General features: G+C 39.6%; 1 protein-coding gene across 3 annotated transcripts in view; it reads right to left on the reverse strand.

Annotated features, from left to right (window-relative positions):
• The window catches only part of ERICH3 (glutamate rich 3), a 112,909-nt gene that overhangs the window by 37,945 nt on the left and 54,777 nt on the right, over window positions 1–20,187 (reverse strand). For all 3 annotated transcript variants that reach the window (XM_053920811.1, XM_053920812.1, XM_045199549.2), the window contains 2 exons: window positions 16,984–17,164; window positions 5,673–5,859 (listed from right to left, as the gene is read on the reverse strand). In XM_053920811.1, the coding sequence (XP_053776786.1) occupies window positions 5,673–5,859; window positions 16,984–17,164 (368 nt within the window). The remainder of the gene's footprint in view (window positions 1–5,672; window positions 5,860–16,983; window positions 17,165–20,187) is intronic.

The raw sequence follows: 20,187 nt of genomic DNA on the forward strand, positions 1-20,187 counted from the left end.
ACTCATAGGCACATGAAAGGATGCTTAGCATCACTAACCATCAGAGAGATGAAAATTAAAACAACGAGATACCACTTCACACCGGTCAGAATGGCCATCATAAACAAATCAACAAACAACAAGTATTGGAGAGGATGCAGAGCAAAGGGAACCCTAGTGCACTGTTGGTGGGAATGCAGACTGGTGCAGCCACTGTGGAAAACAGTATGGAATTTCCTCAGAAAACTAAAATTGGAACTGCGTTTTGACCCAGCAATTTCACTGCTGGGATTATATCCTAAGAACCCTGAAATACCAGCCCATAAGAACCTATGCACCCCAATGTTCACAGCAGCACAATTTACAATAGCTAAGTGCTAGAAGCACCCTAAGTGCCCATCAGCAAATGAGTGGATCAAAACACTGTGGTACATTTACACAATGGAATACTATGCAGCAGAAAGAAAGAACTCCTACCCTTCGCAACAACGTGGATGGAACTGGGGAGTATTATGCTAAGTGAAATAAGCCAGGTGGCAAAAGACAAATACCATATGATCTCACCTATAAGTGGAACCTAATCAACAAAACAAACAAGTAAAAAAGAACCAGAGGCATGGAAATAAAGAACAAACTGACAGTGACCAGAAGGGAGGGGGAAAGGGGGTTAGGGGATAATGGGGGGCAAAGATCAAAGGGTAACAGTCAAGTCAAGAAACATGTACAAAGGACCCATGGACAAGGACAATGGGGTAGGAATTGATTTTTGGGAGCGGAGGTGGGATGGTACAGAGGGGAATAATTGGGAGAAAAATGGTGACAACTGTAACTGAACTTAACAATAAAAATGCATGCCAGGCACAAAATGTACAAAACATATAATTCCATTCATAAAAAAAATCAACTAAACAATATCAAATATTTTAATAAAAAAATTTTAAAAATGGTCTTTGAAACCTGTACCACAATCTTTGGTGATTTTTACTGGCAATAAGCTTTGTACTTTACAGATGGCAATAATTTGTAGAGGTCATAACGTTATTCAAAGTCAAATCTGGTGAACCAAGCAGATAATCTGCATGTATTAAGACATTTAAAAAATACTTAAATCAATTACAAGTCACATAAATAATTTATTCTATAGCTTTTATCTTATATCTCATTAATATCAAAATAAGAATTCCAATAATGACTACCTACATTAATAAAATGATAATTATAATAATAAGATTATAGAGCATTCCCTCTGTGCCAAGGTCTTTGCTATGTACCATATATGCATTATTTTACCAGATTTGTTACACCCAGACCGATAAATTAAGAACTATCATCGCATGGCTTTTCAGTGAGGAATCTGAGGATGAAAAGGTTCCATGACGTGCCCAAGCTCAGCCTGCAGGTCAGTGATGGAGCAGGATTCTAGTTCAGGACTGTTAAACCCCATGAACTCACATTAAAGTACAAAAATATTGCTAGATTACAGGTATAGTCCTCTCAGATGACTAGCTACAGAAGCAAATTAACAGAATCTGGAGAAGCTTTCACCGAGATCTAGAGATAATCCATGACCTGCAGAAAGGGCTTGGGCACGAATCAGTCTCCACACTCCTCCTCCTGAAATAACTCGTCTCTTTCTCTGCAGGTCACAGGATTATCAGGGAGAGGCAGGGATTAGAATGCAGTCCAGATTTGTTAGTCCAGGAAGATTAGAAATAATGTGTAAAATTTAAAAATTGCCTCAGTGTGAATCAAATCCAATGGCAATTTCTCAAACTCAAGATTCACTGAATTTCAGCTATCTCCAGTCTAGAAATAGCATAGGAATTAATTCTGCCAAGAAGCAAATATGAGAACTTAGTTACATCACTTCACTTTGGAATATCCCCCCCGTGAAACAAAACTAAAAGGATCTGCATTCAAAGTACCTGTCACGCTGTAAGAAATGAGGTAAGAGTGCACGTCCCTCACCCACTTTAAGCATGATAAATACTTGCCTACCACGATGATGTATTTAGCACGTTACTTTCCTTAAAATAAAGGTGCCATGAATCTTCACCGAATATGACTACCTGCATTGCCTTCTGTTCCAGCTGTTCCTCCTTTATCCATGGCAACACCAAATCCACTGATTTGGAGCCTCTGATACGCTGTTACTTTAAGTTTATGTTGTGAATGTGTAGACGCTTTGATGCCTCCCTACTGCATGCACGCACTTTTTATTGCCCATCTGCTTAAGGGAATTGGGCAAGCAAAGTGAGTAGCATCTGTGTTCTCCCCCTCACTGCCTACCTAGTTGACTTCGGAGTGTAATTCGAGGTGTTGATTACCTGAGCTGCAAGCTCTCTGCTTTCTATTTGGTGGGGCAATTCTCCTCCGGTGCTTCACTCTGGTAACTGAAAACCAGGTCTCTTCCAGCAGTTCCCATGACTTGGGGTAGGTGCAATGATTGAACCTCCACACTTTGGAAGGGACCACTGCTGAGCTTTTCTTGTTTTATGAGAACCGTAAGCAGGTCATTCCTAATCATTTTTAGTACTGGAATTCCCTGCTGTTTTATTTTATTATAATAAAAGTTCCAGGAACCACTACTTTTTAAATGAATTAAAATTAATTTCATTTTTAACAAATTGGAAGAATTAATGGACAGCCCTTAAAATAAGTAAAGATATTATCATGGATGTGACAATAAAAACAAAGGTTATACAACATTATATGTGACATCGGGCTCCTTCGGGGCAGTTCTCCACTTTCCCCGGAGCTCTGCGGCCTGGTGTGAGAGCGGTACCCAGCGTGGCAGAGCAAACAGAGCAAACAGGGGAGGGGCCAGCGCCCACCCACCCGCCCCTGCCCCGGTAAATCAGTCTGCCTGGCCTTTCAGCTGGTCTGCAGCAGGCACACATCAAACGACTTCACACTGTTCTACTTTGGACATTCACAGATGTCGTTTGAAGAAATGATAATGAAGCTAACAAAAAACTGAAAATGGGTGAAGGGAGTCAAGGGGTTGGGTTAAAACATTGTTTAGAGTTTAAGAAAATAATAATTAAATGTAAAAAGAAAACCAATGGCTATAAGAACTGTGCCTTTTAGTTGAGGGTAATAGGACTTCTCTTTAATATCATAGCTACTTGCTACTGTTATTTGAAAAGATCAAAGAAAGAAGCTAGAGGAGACTAAGTGAAATCATGTAAAGAAATGCACAGAGGCCAGTGATTATTGAATTGGAGAATAGAAGACATCAATCAGATTTTGTAATTGATTATTAAACCCCCACAGAAAGTGTTTAGGACCAAACATTTACAGCTTGGATTTACACAGCACCTCCCAATGAATGCAACATGTTTACACATGGATGATTGTATATATAAGTCATCAGCTTTCCTAAGAGTTTAAGAGACATTCATTATTAAATGGCTTGCCCACAATTATGCAGGAAGAAAATTTGAATTGGAACAGAGAAGCAACTTCCGGTGGGATCTAAGTGCACCTGGGCAATCCTGTTATGTCGTCTGAAACCATTCACTCTCCCACTTACTGTGACACCTTCACACCTCATCTCTCTCCTACACCCTCCAAATCCCTCCTCTTCCAGCCTCAACTTCACAGATAAATTCTTGTCTGACTAAAAAATAGAAACAATCAGCAGAGACCAGTTGGTCCAGACACGTCCACCAGCTTACCCCTCTCTCTATTCCTTATGCCGTTTTCCCTCCTGTTACTACAATGTTTCTCCTCCTGTGAGGCTAACACCTCTGCTTGAGCCCTGGATCCCTTCTCCTCTGGTCCACTCCAGCACTGTGCTCCAGCAACTTCTGCCTCTATGTCATGTTTCATCCATTTTTTTCCTCTAGAGTATCAATTTTTTCTTCTCTAGAGTGTCAGCCCTGTCTATCAGGATATGACCATATTATGCGAACGTCTATCTTAGAAAATGAAATGCCCCCTCAGACCCCAACATCCTTCCCTCCTCGCTGCCACCCAACTTCCACCCTTTACAGTGCAACCCTTTATAAAAATAATTATCGATATTCTCTGGCCTTCGCTCTTTTCCAATTATATCTTAAACCCACAGCAATGAAACTTGTATGCCTACTGCTCCACTATGACTTGTCCCAAGATCAACAATGACCAACGCATTGCCAAGTCATGCTCGATTCTCATTCTTCATTTGCTTAATTTATCTACACATTCAACCATGTTGGTTATGTCTTTCTTTTCATGTTTTATTCATCACTCTCTAATCACTGGCTTTCTTTCTTAGGCTTTTTGCTTGCTCCTCTTTATCCTCCTCATTTTTGAACTGGAGTGACCTGGAGCTCATTACTCATCCCCTCTATCTGCATTAAATTCTTAAGCAATCTCATCCCATCTTATGATTTAAATGTTATCTATATGCAAACTATTCTCAAATTTATATTTCCAGCTTGGACCTCATACTGGAACCTATGGATATCTTAAACTTAATTTGCTCAAAACCAAAACATCTTCATTCCACTTTCAAACCTGCTTTTTCCACAGTGCTCCCCATCATAGCACAGTTAACTGGACATCTTTCCAGTTCCTCAAGCCAAAAACTTTTCAGTCATCTTTGACTCTGCTCTTTATCCTATGACCTATATTCAACCCATCAATAAATGCTGTGAACTCTATCTTCAAAATACATGTTGAACACAATCACCTCTGTTTCTAACATTCTCTCTCTCCTCTGGATTAAAGTGGTTTCTATCTTTCCCCCAACCTCCCTCATTTGTTTTTGCCATAGCAGCTACTGCCAAATCATGATAGGCCACTGCCCGAAACTTACCACAGAGGCTTTGTGTCATTCTCAGAGAAAAAGTCAAAGTCCCTTCTCTGACCTTCAGACTCCGCATGACCCGGCCCCCTTGTCTCTCTGACCTCCTCCCCTATCATTACTCCATTCCTTACTTTGTCCTCACTAGTGACCTGTATCTCCCTTCCCCTGATTTGTGTTCTTCATGCTCAGGACCATCTGATTCATATTAATTAGTTTACTGGGATGGTATTTGCTCTTTCCCCATTAGAACGGACTCCATGGGGGGAGGTACTTCGGTTGGTTCACTGCTGAGTTCCAGCTTGGCAGATAGTCAATTGTTTATGATGACTTTCAGAAAAAAAAAAAAAGAAAGAAAGCTTGCAAGGAAGTCTCCTAATTTCAAACAGAATATTCAATATCAAAGTTGACAAACAACAATCAAAGCTGACTTTTATCATGCATTTATTTTATTATGCCTGAGATTAAAATTAGGGGCATGAGAACGATATTTGTGTCACACACAACATAGTCACAGCTCGAAAATGTATAACCTATACTATCCAACCTTATATGCCAGATGCTTGCACACACTTTGGGGTTCAACCCAAGACCAATTCCTAAGAGGGATGGGGGGAGGGAAATCCTTCTCTCTTTCACTCCAGAAACAGAACTTAAAGCATGATAAGGAAAGGGACAGACAGAGAAACATAATTTGAAACACCACCAGCTTTTATCCCCATTATACACTATATCTGGATGTCTATTTATATCCTATAGTTTCAAGTACAACACAGTTAAAACACCTTTAGCTTAGATATGGCAGTTTCTTAAAAAATGGTGCAGAGAAATGTATCAGTAAAAGCATCAGAAGAAAATGTAGCAAAACATGCCCTCTACCAAAGGACATTTGTCTCCATACTTGTAGCAAGGGGATGATCTCTCCACACACACAAACCCAAAGTAGCCTCTTTTGCCTCCAAGTCTGGAACCTTTCCGATGCTTATATTCGCAGCAGGAGCTCAACCTGTTCACTTGCATCCCGTTCAGGAAAAAGGTGAGACTGAAGGGGAAACCATGGTGTCTTTTGGAAATAAACTGAAAGGTCTCTGGAATTAAAAAGGAAATAAGTTAGTTAAAGCAACTGACTTCGGACTAACATGTTCTAAATCACATTTTTCTATTAGATAAGTACAATATTATTGTCTAGATCACCTTTTAACATGGGGACAATTTTTTAATCATGAAAAAACATTCTATTATTTTTACTTATTAAAAGACTCTAAGCCTTTATAAAAATCTTTGTTTTATAATAATAATGATTAATAACCATAATAATCATAATACCTATCATTTTATGAGCACTTACTATGGCCAGATGGCATGCTGATTATGCTGGGTGTGCTTCTCAACAACCACATGAGGTGGGAATGGGACTGTCACTAGTTTCCAGATGAAGACATTAAGGCTTAGAGAAGTTCAGTAATTTACCCAAAATCATACAGTAAGTGGGAAAGTTAGTATTTGAATCTAAACATCTCTCTCTGGATTCCATGCCTTTGTAAAATGCTGTAAACTCTATCTTCAAAACAGATGTAGAACACAATCACCTCTGTTTCTAACATTCTCTCTCTCCTCTAGATTAAACTGTCATCTACTAAAAAGCACATGACAAAGGGATAATGTGAGGCTCACATTAAGGCTTTTAAATAAATGGGTATTTTTAGCCAGGACGTGAAAAACCCTAATTTATACGTAGATGAGGCAGACTTACTGTGTCCAATCCATTCTCAATTCCACCTGAATCTGAGACCCTTTTTTTTCTGCTAACCACCCCAAAGTCCCACCAATACATTAACAATCATTGCTTGCAATTAATGGGTTTCCATTATTCCAAGTCTTTATAAGGCTCTTTGAAAAGATCTCACCACAGAGTTCCCAAACCCTGCATCTGAAAAACCATACTCTACAAAGTGGCTCGGAAACCTGCTACTCCTGACACTTCTAATGTCACTTACTACAAAAAGAAAGCCTCCCTGGATTCTTCTACTTCTAACTAGAATAGAGTTAAAGTAGCAATTTTTGCCCCTCAGCTATGTACACATTTTGTATGGTTGCACGTATCACACTATATTAAAATATGTCTAAAGCAGCAAATGTTAGTGTGCACCAGAATCACCTGGAGAATTTACTAAAACTCGTACTGCTGGGCCTCGCCCCAGAGTTTGTGATTAGTTAGGGCCCCAGAATGTGCATTTCTCTCAAGTGGCCGGGTGACGCTATGCTGTCGGTCCAGAACCACACTCTGAGAACCCTGACCTAGATGTTTGCTGCCCTACATGTTTGTGAAATCCGTGAGAGCTGAAATCGGTCATACTCACCTTCATTTTCCCCAAATCCCAGTACAACGGCACAGGAGGCCCCCAGTAAATAATTAGTGGGTTCTTATTTTAACCCATTTTTACAGTCATCTAGAAATACTGCTTATACCACATTATGCTTCTAAAAATAAACCTGACTAAATAAGTCTACTAAATAATAGACTTATTGAGAAGGTAATTCTGTCATTTATACCTTAGACACTATAGATTTTTAAATCCAATTGTCCTTATGAAATATGGGCTCTTTAGTGGTACACGGGAAGCTTTCATTAAAGAAACTTGAATGGGTCATTCATGTGATATGACCCATTCTGCCGCAGCATCACACCCCAAGCACCCAGCCCAGGAAGAGAGTGGACCCCAGGAAGTGCCGAGAATGGGCACAAGGGACGTCAACTTCTAGATGTGACTCCTCTTCCATTTGGTATTCACGTGACTGGAGAGCTCACCCACCTATTAGTTCCATTTCTTCCCCTCCCCAAACATGCTGAACAAGAATTGACACCTCTACCTTTATTCCCTTATTATTTCATAAATTTTAGCAACACTTCCCAACCCTGACTTGATGGTTTCTACCTGGAGTAGTAGAAAGAAAGCAGACCATAAATTTGCATTTCAGAATTCTTCTCTATGAAACAGAGGTGGCAGAAGGAGTGGGTGAGGGAGTGAGGTGGAGGGGGTGACCCAGTCTGGCCACTTCACAGAGCAGTCTTAATGATTACATAAGGTACAACATTAGAGAGCATTTTATAACATTTATATAATGTAGTTATTCATTGTTGACTGACAATGGGTAGCACTATTTTAGGCACTGAGGAGAAATAAAAATACTGAAAAAAAGGTCAAATGGGGTCCCTTCCTTTAAGAAGTTATAACTTAACAGGACAGAGACTGAATTAACACACCAGACTTCTGGAGTGAGGTCTCCCAATCCTCTCCCCTTAAAACGGTGTACCTGAAAATGGACCAAACATTTAAAATAAACTAAGCAGCAGTTATTCACGAAAATATACTGAACTTTTGGGAAGAACCGTGGAAATCTGAGGCACTCCTGCCTGAGGCTGCTCCTATCTGTCTCACCTGCCACTATTTCATCACTGAAGTTCTAACAGAGTAGGGCAGGCCATCAATAACCAGCGGCTTCACTGTCAGCGGGGGCTGACTTGATTTGGAACGGAAGACAAAAAACCTTGGCCAATGGCATTGCCACTGATAAGGAGCAATTTCAGAGGCAAGCTAACATAGAAGGCCAGAGGTTCTACTAGCCTGAAACTATAGTTCTAATTAGGGCAAGCAACAGCCCAGTGGACTAGCCAGAAATTTAACTGAGAGATACAGGTAATAAGGCAATCATAGATGTATTCATAGGGGAGCAAAATTTGCCATCCTGAGATGTGTCTTTTTGGCATAAGGATTATTTTAGGCTGATTATTTCTACCAAACAAAAGACTCAGGAAGAATCTTTGTCCTTCTTCCCAACTGCCTAAAAGAAGTCAGAGGACCTTCTCAGTAAAGGAACCTGTCATCATACATAACTCTAGCTTAGTATGAGCTAGATGTGAGAGACAGGGAGGAACCCAGCAAGGCCCATTTGATTAAAATTTTCTCTCTGTCCCATTGTTTCTGTATGACCCAGCAAATACTTGTTTACCAAACACTAACTTGTTTCATCTGCCTGTGAATTGCCTCAGTTCTCTTTGAAGTTCCAGACCTCCACCTCCTGCTCCTTAGCCTAGAATGACATATATACCCCATCTTGCCTACCTGTTTGGAATCTCTTACGTTTGTGTGTGTTAGATTTTCTCCTGTTAGTCTGTCTCATGTCATTTTATTTATTCGACCAGCCCAAAGAACCAAAGAAGGGAAGGGAAAATTTCTCCTCCCCCACACATTCAATTAGCTTATACACATCCTCAGGCACCTGGAAATGGAGTGGTTTAGAGTAGGCCCAACCTATTCACACATTGCTGGCCAACTGGGAGTTTGCATCCACAAATAAAGGACACACAAGGGAGTCTAGGGCAAATCCCAAGTTGGAGAAGACTTGGAAACTGCCTGAACTTTGAATGTACTCTTGAACTCACTATAGCACGTTGAACATTGCCCTCTAAAAATTCATGACCACCCAGAACCTCAGAATGTGACCCAATTTGGAAATAGCATTTGGCAGACATAATTAGTGAAGGATCAGGATGAGATCACCCTGGATTTGTTTTGTTCTAATTCCAATGACCAATATCCTCATAAGAGAAGAGAACATGCACAAAGACACACAGGGAAGCATGACATGTGAAGACGGAAGCAGGGATCGCAGTGATGGAGCTGAAAGCCAAACAATGCCGTGGATGACTGAGAATCATCAAAAGTTGGAAGAAACAAGCAAGGGTTTTCCCCTGAGCCTTTAGGGGGTACATAAACCTGCTAACACCTCGATATTAGACTTCTGGCCTCCAAAACTGCAAGAAAATAAATTTCTACTGTGTTAAGCCACCAATTTGGAGGACATTTTTATGCTAGCTCAAGAAAATAGAATGTAAAACAATCTGAGCAGAGACATCACTAGCTGTAAACCAAGGAGCGAGAGAATGAATGTCACAGAATTGTTCCAGATACATTACTAAACAAACCACAACAACAAGCAAGAACAACAATCTTCAAGAGGAAAAAGTCAAAGTTCAGAATCATAGTGGCTCTAATACATGACCTAAAATGTTCAGCTTTTCAACAAAAAGTCAAAAGATACATAAAGAAACAAGAAAGAATGACCCATATTCAGAGGGGAGAAAAGGCCATCAAACCCACTCCTAGAAATCTACTCAAGAGAAATGAAAGCAGATTTCTACATAAAAACCTGTATTTGTATATTCATAACAGCATGATTTATAATAGTCCTCAAAGTGGAAACAATACAAATGTCCATCAACTAGGAATGGATGAATAAAATATGGTACATCCCTGTGCTGGGAAATGTGTACTTGTACACAGTGATAGGAGGAGAGAGCAGCTATTGATAGATGATACAACTGGACGACTCTCAAAAACATTATGCTAAGTGAAAGAAGACAGCAAATACCACCTATTGTATGATTTCACTCGTGAAATGTCCAGAAAAAGCAAATCTGTACAGACTGAAAGCAGGGTGGTGGTTGCCTGCGGCTGGCTACAAGAATGGGGATTAACTGCTAATGGAAACTTTTAGAAGCAGTGGAGACGTTCTAAGACTAGTCTGTGATAGATAATGGCTGCACAACTCCACAAAATACCTAAAAATCCGTGAATTGTACTCAGAATGGATGAATGTTACAGAATGTAAGTTGTACCTCAACAAAGGTATTTCAAAAAACTAAAAAAAACCTGCATGTGATAACCAGATAAAAAAACAGTTCACGTAAGTCCCAGTATAATGAAACGTTTTGGTTTTACATGTAGCAGGAGAGCTGCAGCCATCAAGAGAGATGGATAATACAGAATAGGAGTCAGCTGAGAAAGTTTCACAGCCTCATTCTGAATCTTAAAAGATGGGGAAGATTTGAATTTAAAATTCTATTTTGAATTTGAAACCCATTGTCCTATTGCAGACAAAGGAAATGTCACACAAAAAGACAAGATAACAAAATGGGGGGGGGAGTAATGTGTAATGCACAAATGGGGACAATAGAATCAGGTCTAGAAATACAAGAAAATGGGGCAGGAAAGGAAGAGATTATAAGAGGGTCAGAAACCGGTTACTTTGTTCTTTGTATCCACATGAACCCAGGAGGCCAAGGTTTGCCTTGTGCGAAATGATGAACATGGCAAATCAAAATGCCTGTGAAGAACTGCATGCTTCACAAGTAGCAGAAATTTTCAGTGACTTCCTAGGTGTGCATAATAAACAATGAATGTGTGGCTTTATGGCAAGCCACGAGACACCATGAATTATTATGGGAATAAAGAATGCATTTGCCACATTGTTAAATAATTAATTTTATTGTTATTTCCCACCCAGAAGCAAGACAACTTAACAAATGCCACATTTTTAATGAGTTTACTGCTCCAAGCATAATGTTAAATTTTTTTAACAGAAATCTAAAAAACTATTCACATTTCACTGAATCTTGCACAGCTTTGATTTGTAAAAAGGGCAGGTTCTTTTTTCAGTTCAGCTAAATTGCTAAGATTGCTTAACCACAAGTCTACTCTGAGCCATTGCATTTTCCAATTTTGAATGCTTACTTTCCTGACAACCAAGGACAAGCTGAGACAAAATTATGGTGTGGACAAGATTCAATCATTTAAGTCCCCATTCCATGCTATTACTCAAGACTGTCCAATGACATAACAAAAAGACAGTCCCAGGACCAATATATTTGCAAGAAAAAACCCACTTAACCAAGTAACTCTCTTGTAACATTTGGTTTTGCACACTAATCACAGAGGGTATATAGTCTCCCAGAAACTCATTCGGCTAAGTCATGTTCTTTTTTCAGTTGTATGTACCATGTTTTCCAGCAGTCAGATAAACATGATATATGCATTTTCTTGAATAAACAGTGATCTAAGAGTTTTAGAAGGAAGAGTTTTATTATGTTAATTCCAACTTTACAGTATAACTAATTTCAGCAATCCTTCTAAATTAATGGTTGAAAGTTATACCGTTAAAATATAAGTGTATGTATCTATGCTACTATCATTCGCAGTTTCTGTTAGATCCGGGCAGGCCTAGGAGGAATGGAAATCACCAGGTGAGAAAATGGCACCGTGGGAAGCTGCCTGCAGACCCTACCCAGGAGATGAAGATTAGGGTCTGGGGTCGGCCTATTTGACATAACAGGAAGCAGCTTTCACCCAGAAACCACCTCTAGCCAATCAGACTCTAATGCCCCAACTGCTGGTTTTTGCATTTAAAAAACCCTGACCTAAGAACAACCGAGAGGGTCCCAACCTCCCTTGGTTGGCTCCACTTTCCCTCTTATTCCCTGCTAATAAACCCTGCTCTCCTTAGCTCACTGTGTCCGCCTGGTTTCTTGAGCAGCTCCGACCTAACAGTTTCATACTCATCATATTATAAAAATGTCGGAAGACCTTTGCTACTGAAAGTAGCTAACTGGGGATGGAGAGTGCTAAGCAAAGGCCCTGCACCTGGTCAGGGGGCCAGGCTCTGCTCTTGATCGTGCCCAGCGCGGCACGTGTGCCCTTGGGAAGCCTGTACCTCTAGAATCCTCTCATTTTCCTCACTTACAAAATGGAAGGAATGAACTCTCAAATGCTATAACAAAGTGAGACAAAGCAAATCATATTTCAGCCAAGTGCAAAAAATGGGGGAAATATTTCTAGCATTATTGAGCATTATTTTTATAAATGTTATATACTTTGTAAAATAAAATGTTATATTTTTATTTATAAATAAAATTTTTATAAGTAAAAATATAATTTATTTTAAATTAAAATTAACATTCACATGGTTACCCTTCCTTATGTTGGAAAGTTTTGATATTTAATTCCTAAATACATATGGTTTCTATTTAATTACTTGAATTTTTAAAATTAATATTACTGTTTTCTCTTTTTTTAAAGATTTTATTTATTTATTTTAGAGGGAGAGAAGCATCAATGTGTGGTTGCCTCTCACACACCCCCTGTTGGAGACCTGGTCTGCACCCCAGGCATGTGCCCTGACTCGGAATCAAACCAGCGACCCTTTGGTTTGTAGGCCGGCACTCAGTCCATGGAGCCACACCAGCCAGGGCAATATTATTGTTTTCTTGATGAGGGAAAACAGGCAAGCCAAAAGTAACAACTCCATGTTTTCCCTCAACTCCTCCCTTAACCCCTAAGTCTATATATCAAAGAAACCAAAGATGGAGGCATAGGTAAACATGCTTGCCTCCTCACACAACCACAGCAAACACTACAAGTACACTACAAAACAAATATCACCCACAATTGTCAGAAAATTGAGCTGTATAGAAGTCCAACAACCAAGGAATTAAAGAAGCCACATTCATCCAGAGGGGTAGGGGAGGTGGAGACACGCAGAGAGGCACAGATATGCAGAGACATGGAATGAGCAGTCCCACGCCCAGGTGTGGTAGATAAAAATTGGGAGGGATACCTCAGGAGTGAGGGATCCCAGCCCCACACCAGACCACACAGCCTAGTATTCCAGTGCCAGGAAGATAAGTCCTTCTAACTTCTGGCTGTAAAAACCAGTTGGGGTGACAGAAGAAACTGCATGATTATCATGTGTCTCTTCTTAAAGGGCCTGCAATGGACTTAGGGCTTACTCAGATACACTCTCTCTGGGCTCCAGCACTGGGGCAACAGCTGGAAGGGCACCAGTAGCATATAGAGAGAAACTGAAGCGTCTGGCATCAAGGTGAGTGACAGGACACAGCTTCCTCCTGGACAAAACTCCAGAGGCCAATCAGCAGCCATTGTCCCCTTTCTGAGCCCTCCCCCACACAGAGCCACAGACCAGTGACACCACTTTTGAGACTCCATCAACCTGGTTCTTACAGGATGCCCTGCTCTGGCGATTACCTAAGGCTCCACCCCATCCAACTTACCTGTGTGCTTTTCTACAATAGCCCACACTACTAAAACATGGAGTTAGAGCAGCTCTACCTAATACATAGAAACAAACACAGGGAGGCTTCCAAAATGAGGAAACAAAGAAATATGGTCTGAACAAAAGAACAGAATAAAACTCCATAAAAAGAACTAAAAAAAAAATGGAGATAAGCAATCTATCCTATGCAGAATTCAAAACACTGGTTATTAGGATGCTCAAGGAACTCAGTGGGTACTTCAACAGCATAAAAAGACCCAGGCAGAAAGGAAGATTACACTAAGCAAAATAAAGAAAAATTTACAGGGAACCAACAGTGAAGTGGATGAAATCAAGAATCAAATCAATGTTTTGGAACATATGTAAGAAAAAAGACATCCAATCAGAACAGAAAGAAGAAAAAAGAATAAAAAAAAAAAAAAACAAGGATAGGCTAAGGAGCCTCTGGGACAACTTCAAATGTATCAACATTCAAATCATAGGGGCGCTGGAAGGAGAAGAGAAAGAGCAAGAAACTGAAAACTTATTTGAAAAAATAATGAAAGAAAACTTCCCTAATTTGGTGAAGGAAATAGACATACAAGTCCATGAAGCACAGAGAGTCACAAACAAGATGAACACAAAAGGACCACAAAAACACACATCATAATTAAAATGCCAAAGGTTAAAGATAAAGAATCTTAAAAACATCAAAAGAAAAGTAGAGAGTTACCTACAAAGGAGTTCCCATAAGACTGTCAGCTGGTTTTTCAGAAGAAACTTTGTAAGCAAGAAGGAACTGGTAAGAAGTATTCAATTTGATAAAAAGCAAGGACCTACAACCTAAGATTACTCTATCCAGAAAAGCCATCATTTAGAATGGAAGGGCAGATAAAGTGCTTCCCAGACAAAGTAAAGCTAAAGGAGTTTATCATCACCAATCCATTATTATATGTGATGCTAAAGGGATTCATTTAAGAAAAAGATGAAAACTATGAACATTAAAGTGGCAATAAATTCACAACTATCAACAAGAACCTAAAAAACAACCTAAACAAGCAGAACAGGAACAGAATCATAAATATGGAGATCATTTGGAGGCTTATCAGTTGGGAGGGGGAATAGGGAAAATGGGGGAAAAGGTGCAGGGCAAGAAGTACAAACTGGTAGGTACAGAATAGACAGGGGGATGCTAAGAACAGTATAGGAAATGGAGAAGCCAAAGAACTTATATGCGTGATCCATGGACATGAACTGAGGGTGGGGGATTGCTGGAGGGAAAGGGGGTGCTGGGTGGAGAAGGGCAAAGGAAAAAAAATTGGGACAACTATAATAGCTTAATCAATATAATACATTCTTAAAGAGCAGGAAAAAAAGAATACCCACATATAAATATTTCTTTTAATAATGAAAATCTATTACTTTCTAAATAGAATTCCTCAAGCAGGGAAATCAAAAGTAAGGTGTGGGAAAAAGTAGGTTTACAGTCATACATATGGAAAAATACAAATTAATAAATAATAATACAAGAATAAAGTCTGTATTTAAAGTACCCACAACTATAAACCTTTTGCCCACCCTTGTATATTCCTGTAACAACTCTTTCTTTTAATTACTGTCCCACAGATTAAATATTGAAAAAAAGACTTTTGTAAAATATGTGAAACCCTATACAGAATATAAAAGTAATTTTACGCTAATGAAGGGGATCAGAGCTTGCCACCCCAAAGCACGTCTTTCTGGGATTTTGGTTATTTTAAGCTATCACCATCGATCACTCTAGTATAATATGAACTAGATGCGGTGGGGGAAACTCAGCAGAGCCTAAATATCAGAGTTCACTCTGCGTGCCCTTGTCTTGTCTCTGAACATCTGCTTTTCATCTCCACGTGGGCAGCCCTCCTACCCTTTGAAGTCCCAGATGCCTACTTCCCCTCCTCAGTTCAGAAAGGCATATAAGCCTCAACTGCCCAATTTGTCTCTGGGCCCATATTCTTATGGGATCCTCCCTATGTATGCATGAGGTCTGTCTGGAAAAAGTACAATCATTGTTAACATGACAACAACAGTCTGTGCAACATCAATGTAACCTGGCAGCCAAGGAGAGTGGACTGGAATGCACATGTATGAAAAATGGAAACTTCACTGAACTAGTAAGTGGAGGCGGTAGATGCCCATTGAGTGAGCATGTGTAGTGTGTGGCCATTGCATTCAAAATGACTAGCAAGTATAGTGAAACAAATCTGCTTGAAATTTCGCATCAACCTTGGACGTTCCTCTGCGGAAACCATTCAGTTGGTTCAGAAGGCCGCTGCTATGGGCAACTGGAGATTGGCGGCTTCATCACAAGGTGCCCACACATGCATCATATCTTGGGCAGAGTTTTTTTTGTGAAACATAAAGTCACCCAGGTGACTCAGCCCTCCTACAGCCCAGATTTGGTGCCCTGTGACTTCTGGTTTTTCCCAAAACTAAAATCACCTTTGAAATGTAAGAGATTTCAGATCACTGATAAGATTCAAGAAAATACAACAAACAGGGCAGCTGATGGCAATTGGGAGAACTGTGTGAGGTCCCAAGGTGCCTCCTTTGAAGGGGCCTGAGGCATCATTGTCCTGTGTACAATGTTTCTTGTATCTTCTTCAATAAATTTATCTATTTCTCATAGTGTGTGGCTGGATACTTTCTGGACAGACCTAGTATATAATTAAATTCCGTTATTTTCATTTATTAATCTACCTCACATCAATTTAATTCTTAGATCCACTAGAACTTAAAAATGTAGAAGAAAATATCTTTCTCCCAACACTAACAAACATGGATTTAGGATCAAATGAAAATATAAAGGTACTAAATGCATTTGGCTAAATTCTGCACCGTGTTATTTAGGTGTGATTCACCCTAAAGTTTATTGGATTTGTGATTTTATCTCAACATACTTCTAAAGAACAAATTGCTAATCTGGTATTTTTCTCTTGGAATAATGTATAATATAATTCACTACGGCAAGCCAAATAATTACCTTGTAATTTGGGGGACAGTTTATTCGTGCAACCTTTTAGTAATCATATATCTCGATCCCCAAATTAATCTGTTACTGGGTTAAATCGCTCCAAATTCTTTCTTTCGCAATCTGTAAGAGTAATTGCTGCTCCAATTTCAATCACGGAGCAGTAAGTCCTGATTTACTTTGAGGCAGCTGGTTCATAAATCCCTGGATATGCATAATTTCATAGAGAAATTGAAGTCGTTTTGACATCAATAACAGTTTATCTATAACGTGAACTGCAACCACGTAAAAAGAATTAGCATTTCCTGCGTACCTTTTTCAAGCAGTTTGCCTTTGTAGACGCACAGGTTTTCCCCACCGCAGTGCTGTTGATAAACTTTTATTTCATCCCGGAAGTCTGGGTGATCGTAAGATAGATGCACATTTTTCCCCAAATAGACCATGGTGATAACCGCATTGCTATGCAGTGGTGTTTTATTAATCCTCCTTGAATCCTAGAACAAAAAAGGGGGCGCTTATTAACTAATTACCTTCTAATCCGAGTGTGACGGCATTGTACTATAAAGAGCAGAAAAGGCTATTTTTAGGTACCTAGCAATAAAACCTTTATAAAACATCAGTCTACACAGTGCACAAAAAGTGAAGCCCGTTACAAAATATATCCCTCTAGCAATTGTAGCATGCGCATTTTGGCTTTGCATTTTTAATTAAGTGCTGGGAACTTGGACAAAATTCATCAGTTTTTATTTTGCATGTGCGCATGTATTTTACATACAACCGTAAGGTCAAGGATGCTGACAGGAAACTGCTCTTAGGTCTTTTCACTGGTTCTCAAAAAAAAAAACCCCAAAACCCCTTTAAATCACATTAATTAAATAAATGTTGGTGACATAATTTTGTTCTAATTTGAACTGACATTGATTGCGATTTAGCAGTTGGTTTTGAAACTGAGTGCTCTAGCTTTCCCCTTCAGCCCTGACACCTGAGCTTATTCCGATGCGCACACGTGAGTGATTCCTTCTGTGGTCATTCTGAGGAATGGGGTCGATGTATGTGCCTAGGACTATCATTCCACAGGAGGCATTCAATTCAATAAAAAACCAACAGTGTGATTTTAAACATCAAACATACCCAACAATTAAAAAATCACCTCATAAATCTGTCAGATATTCTCTGATGTTGACCAATTTAAAGAATTTATACACTAAACAAACTTCTATTCCAGAGATTAAAAGAAATGTCCTTTCCCTTACTTTCTACTTCATATAATCTGAAGTATTTTCACAATAGTGAATGAGCATAGTGTTTGCCTAATCTTTAGGAAGAAGATGAGGAAAGGCACATTGAAAAGGGAAAAGGAGGATGAGGCAGAGAACTAGGAATGGCTCGCTGAGAGATTTTAAAAGGGCCTGGTAAAAATATTTTGACTTTAAGTGTCATAAAGAGGCCAAGTATTATTTTTAACTTACTTCACTTTTCTAAAAATCAATGTTTAGCTAAATGAAAAATGTGAACAGACCAACTTTTAGTGAATGCAAGGCAATTATTTGAGTTTGATTTTATTGAATTACAGAGGCCTTGGAAGTATGCATTCATTTTTTAAGGATCACAAAGCTGCAATAAAAATTTCTGAAGGAACTACTAAAATATTTTCATCTCTAAACTCATCCTCTTCCATTTCAAAGATTTTTTTTCATTCAATTCTATTTCTCTGAAGTAAAACCCCGAGGAAGTAACTTTGATAAATGAAATTCTACAAATGACAGTCTGAACAGTGTAAATAGAAGGGGAATTTGAGGTTTAAAATTTCAGCCAGTCGCCTTGCCTGTGGACACACGGAGCCCCCAAACGGAAATATTTCGGGGGCATCAGGAGCCATGAAGGTAAATCAGGAAGCTGGATAATTCTTTGCAGATTAGAAGCATCTCCCCGAGTCACAGTTGAAAGCAAAGGGATGATGGCAGGCCTGGCTCCCAGCTGCAAAATTACCCCACGTTTCCTCCTGCCTGGGCAGCTGTGGAGCTGTGACGTGTGTGCGTGCAGCCTGGTGCACAATCACCAGCCTATGGCACATCCAGCGCCACGATCCCACTAGAGCATTTCATGATAAAAAGAATGACATAAAAGCATCCCCCTTTTGTTAAGCAATATTTTCTAAAGTGGGATGGATTCAGAGGCAGTTCTGTGAGCTTCCGGAAGATAAGCACTATATAAATACAATGTAATAGCGGGACTGGAGTGAAGGAAAGCCTGCCTCATACGTACAAAATGAGAACTGGAAGGAGGAACATTTAAAAATAAAATAAAGAAAGTGACAGCTCTTCACCCTTTTCATTTACTCTTATTCATATTCTTTTTTTTCTGCTAAAATGTATTCCTGATAGCAAATCTCTTTTCTCCTGGGTCTAGTTATTTCATTCCTTTTTAAAATATTCCCTTATTATTGCCACCAAATAGACTTTCCTGGGTTCTAACAGGAGGCCCAAGTGACAGCTCACGATTAAATGCGTGCACTAGGACACGAACAATTGTTTCTTTCAGTTGACTAAATTGCCTCTATAGTCACCATCTTCCAAGGTTATAATGACCCCAGACTGACCAAACTGTAACAGGCCTTCACGGCCCTTTCTGCTATCCTCAAGCGAAAGTCAAATCGTCTATTAAAATTCAGCTCCATGGTTTTTATTCCCAAGTAGAGACTTATTTATTAAGAATTACTTAGTTTCTGCATAAAAATCACCAATTGTTCCACACTGGGTTTTTAACACACATCCATTCTTTGGGGGTTCCTCTATTCACCCTACCACTTTCAAAAATGCAGCTCTTTCTAACACCAAGAAGGACAGTTAAGAATAGCAGCGAGGCCTCACAGCCCCACACAACTAAGGGTTACCTTTCTGACTTCCTTCTCCAGTTGCTTCTGACTCTCCTCATTTCTTTACAGATTTTTCAGGCAAGTACAATCTGAGGTGACAAACAGCAAGGCCACTGAGTGATTAACCAGTCAGCCATTATATATTTGTAATATATAGCATTCAATTGATATATTGTTTTCACTGGGACCCTGCCCAGGCCTGTGTGGGGTGGATATAAGATTTCTATAGATGTCCAAATACATGTACTTATTGATAATGTTGGGCAGCAATTTCTTTCCATCCACATAGCCAAGCCCTGATGACCTCTGGACGTCGGAGTCTTACCTGGACCACTGTAATAAACTTCTAGTTAGTAGGGTAACCATAGGATTTATGATCCAAACTAAAACAGAGTGAAAGAGATGTTACTAATAATTATGTTAGGAAAAAAAAAGGACATTAATTTGAACTGTTCCAGGGAAGCTGGGATGCATGCTTACCTACTAATCTGTCTCCCCACTTCTAGCCTGATATCCCTCAACATCCCCCTCCTCCTGCACATCAGAGTGATCTCCTGCCACTAAACGGACTATGGGGCTTTACTGTTAAAGTCCTCCAATGATTCCTGCTACCCAAGGACATGAGGTCCAGCATTCCTCAGG

The sequence above is a fragment of the Desmodus rotundus genome, chromosome 3, assembly GCF_022682495.2.
Source record: "Desmodus rotundus isolate HL8 chromosome 3, HLdesRot8A.1, whole genome shotgun sequence".
Taxonomy (NCBI): Eukaryota; Metazoa; Chordata; class Mammalia; order Chiroptera; family Phyllostomidae; genus Desmodus; species Desmodus rotundus.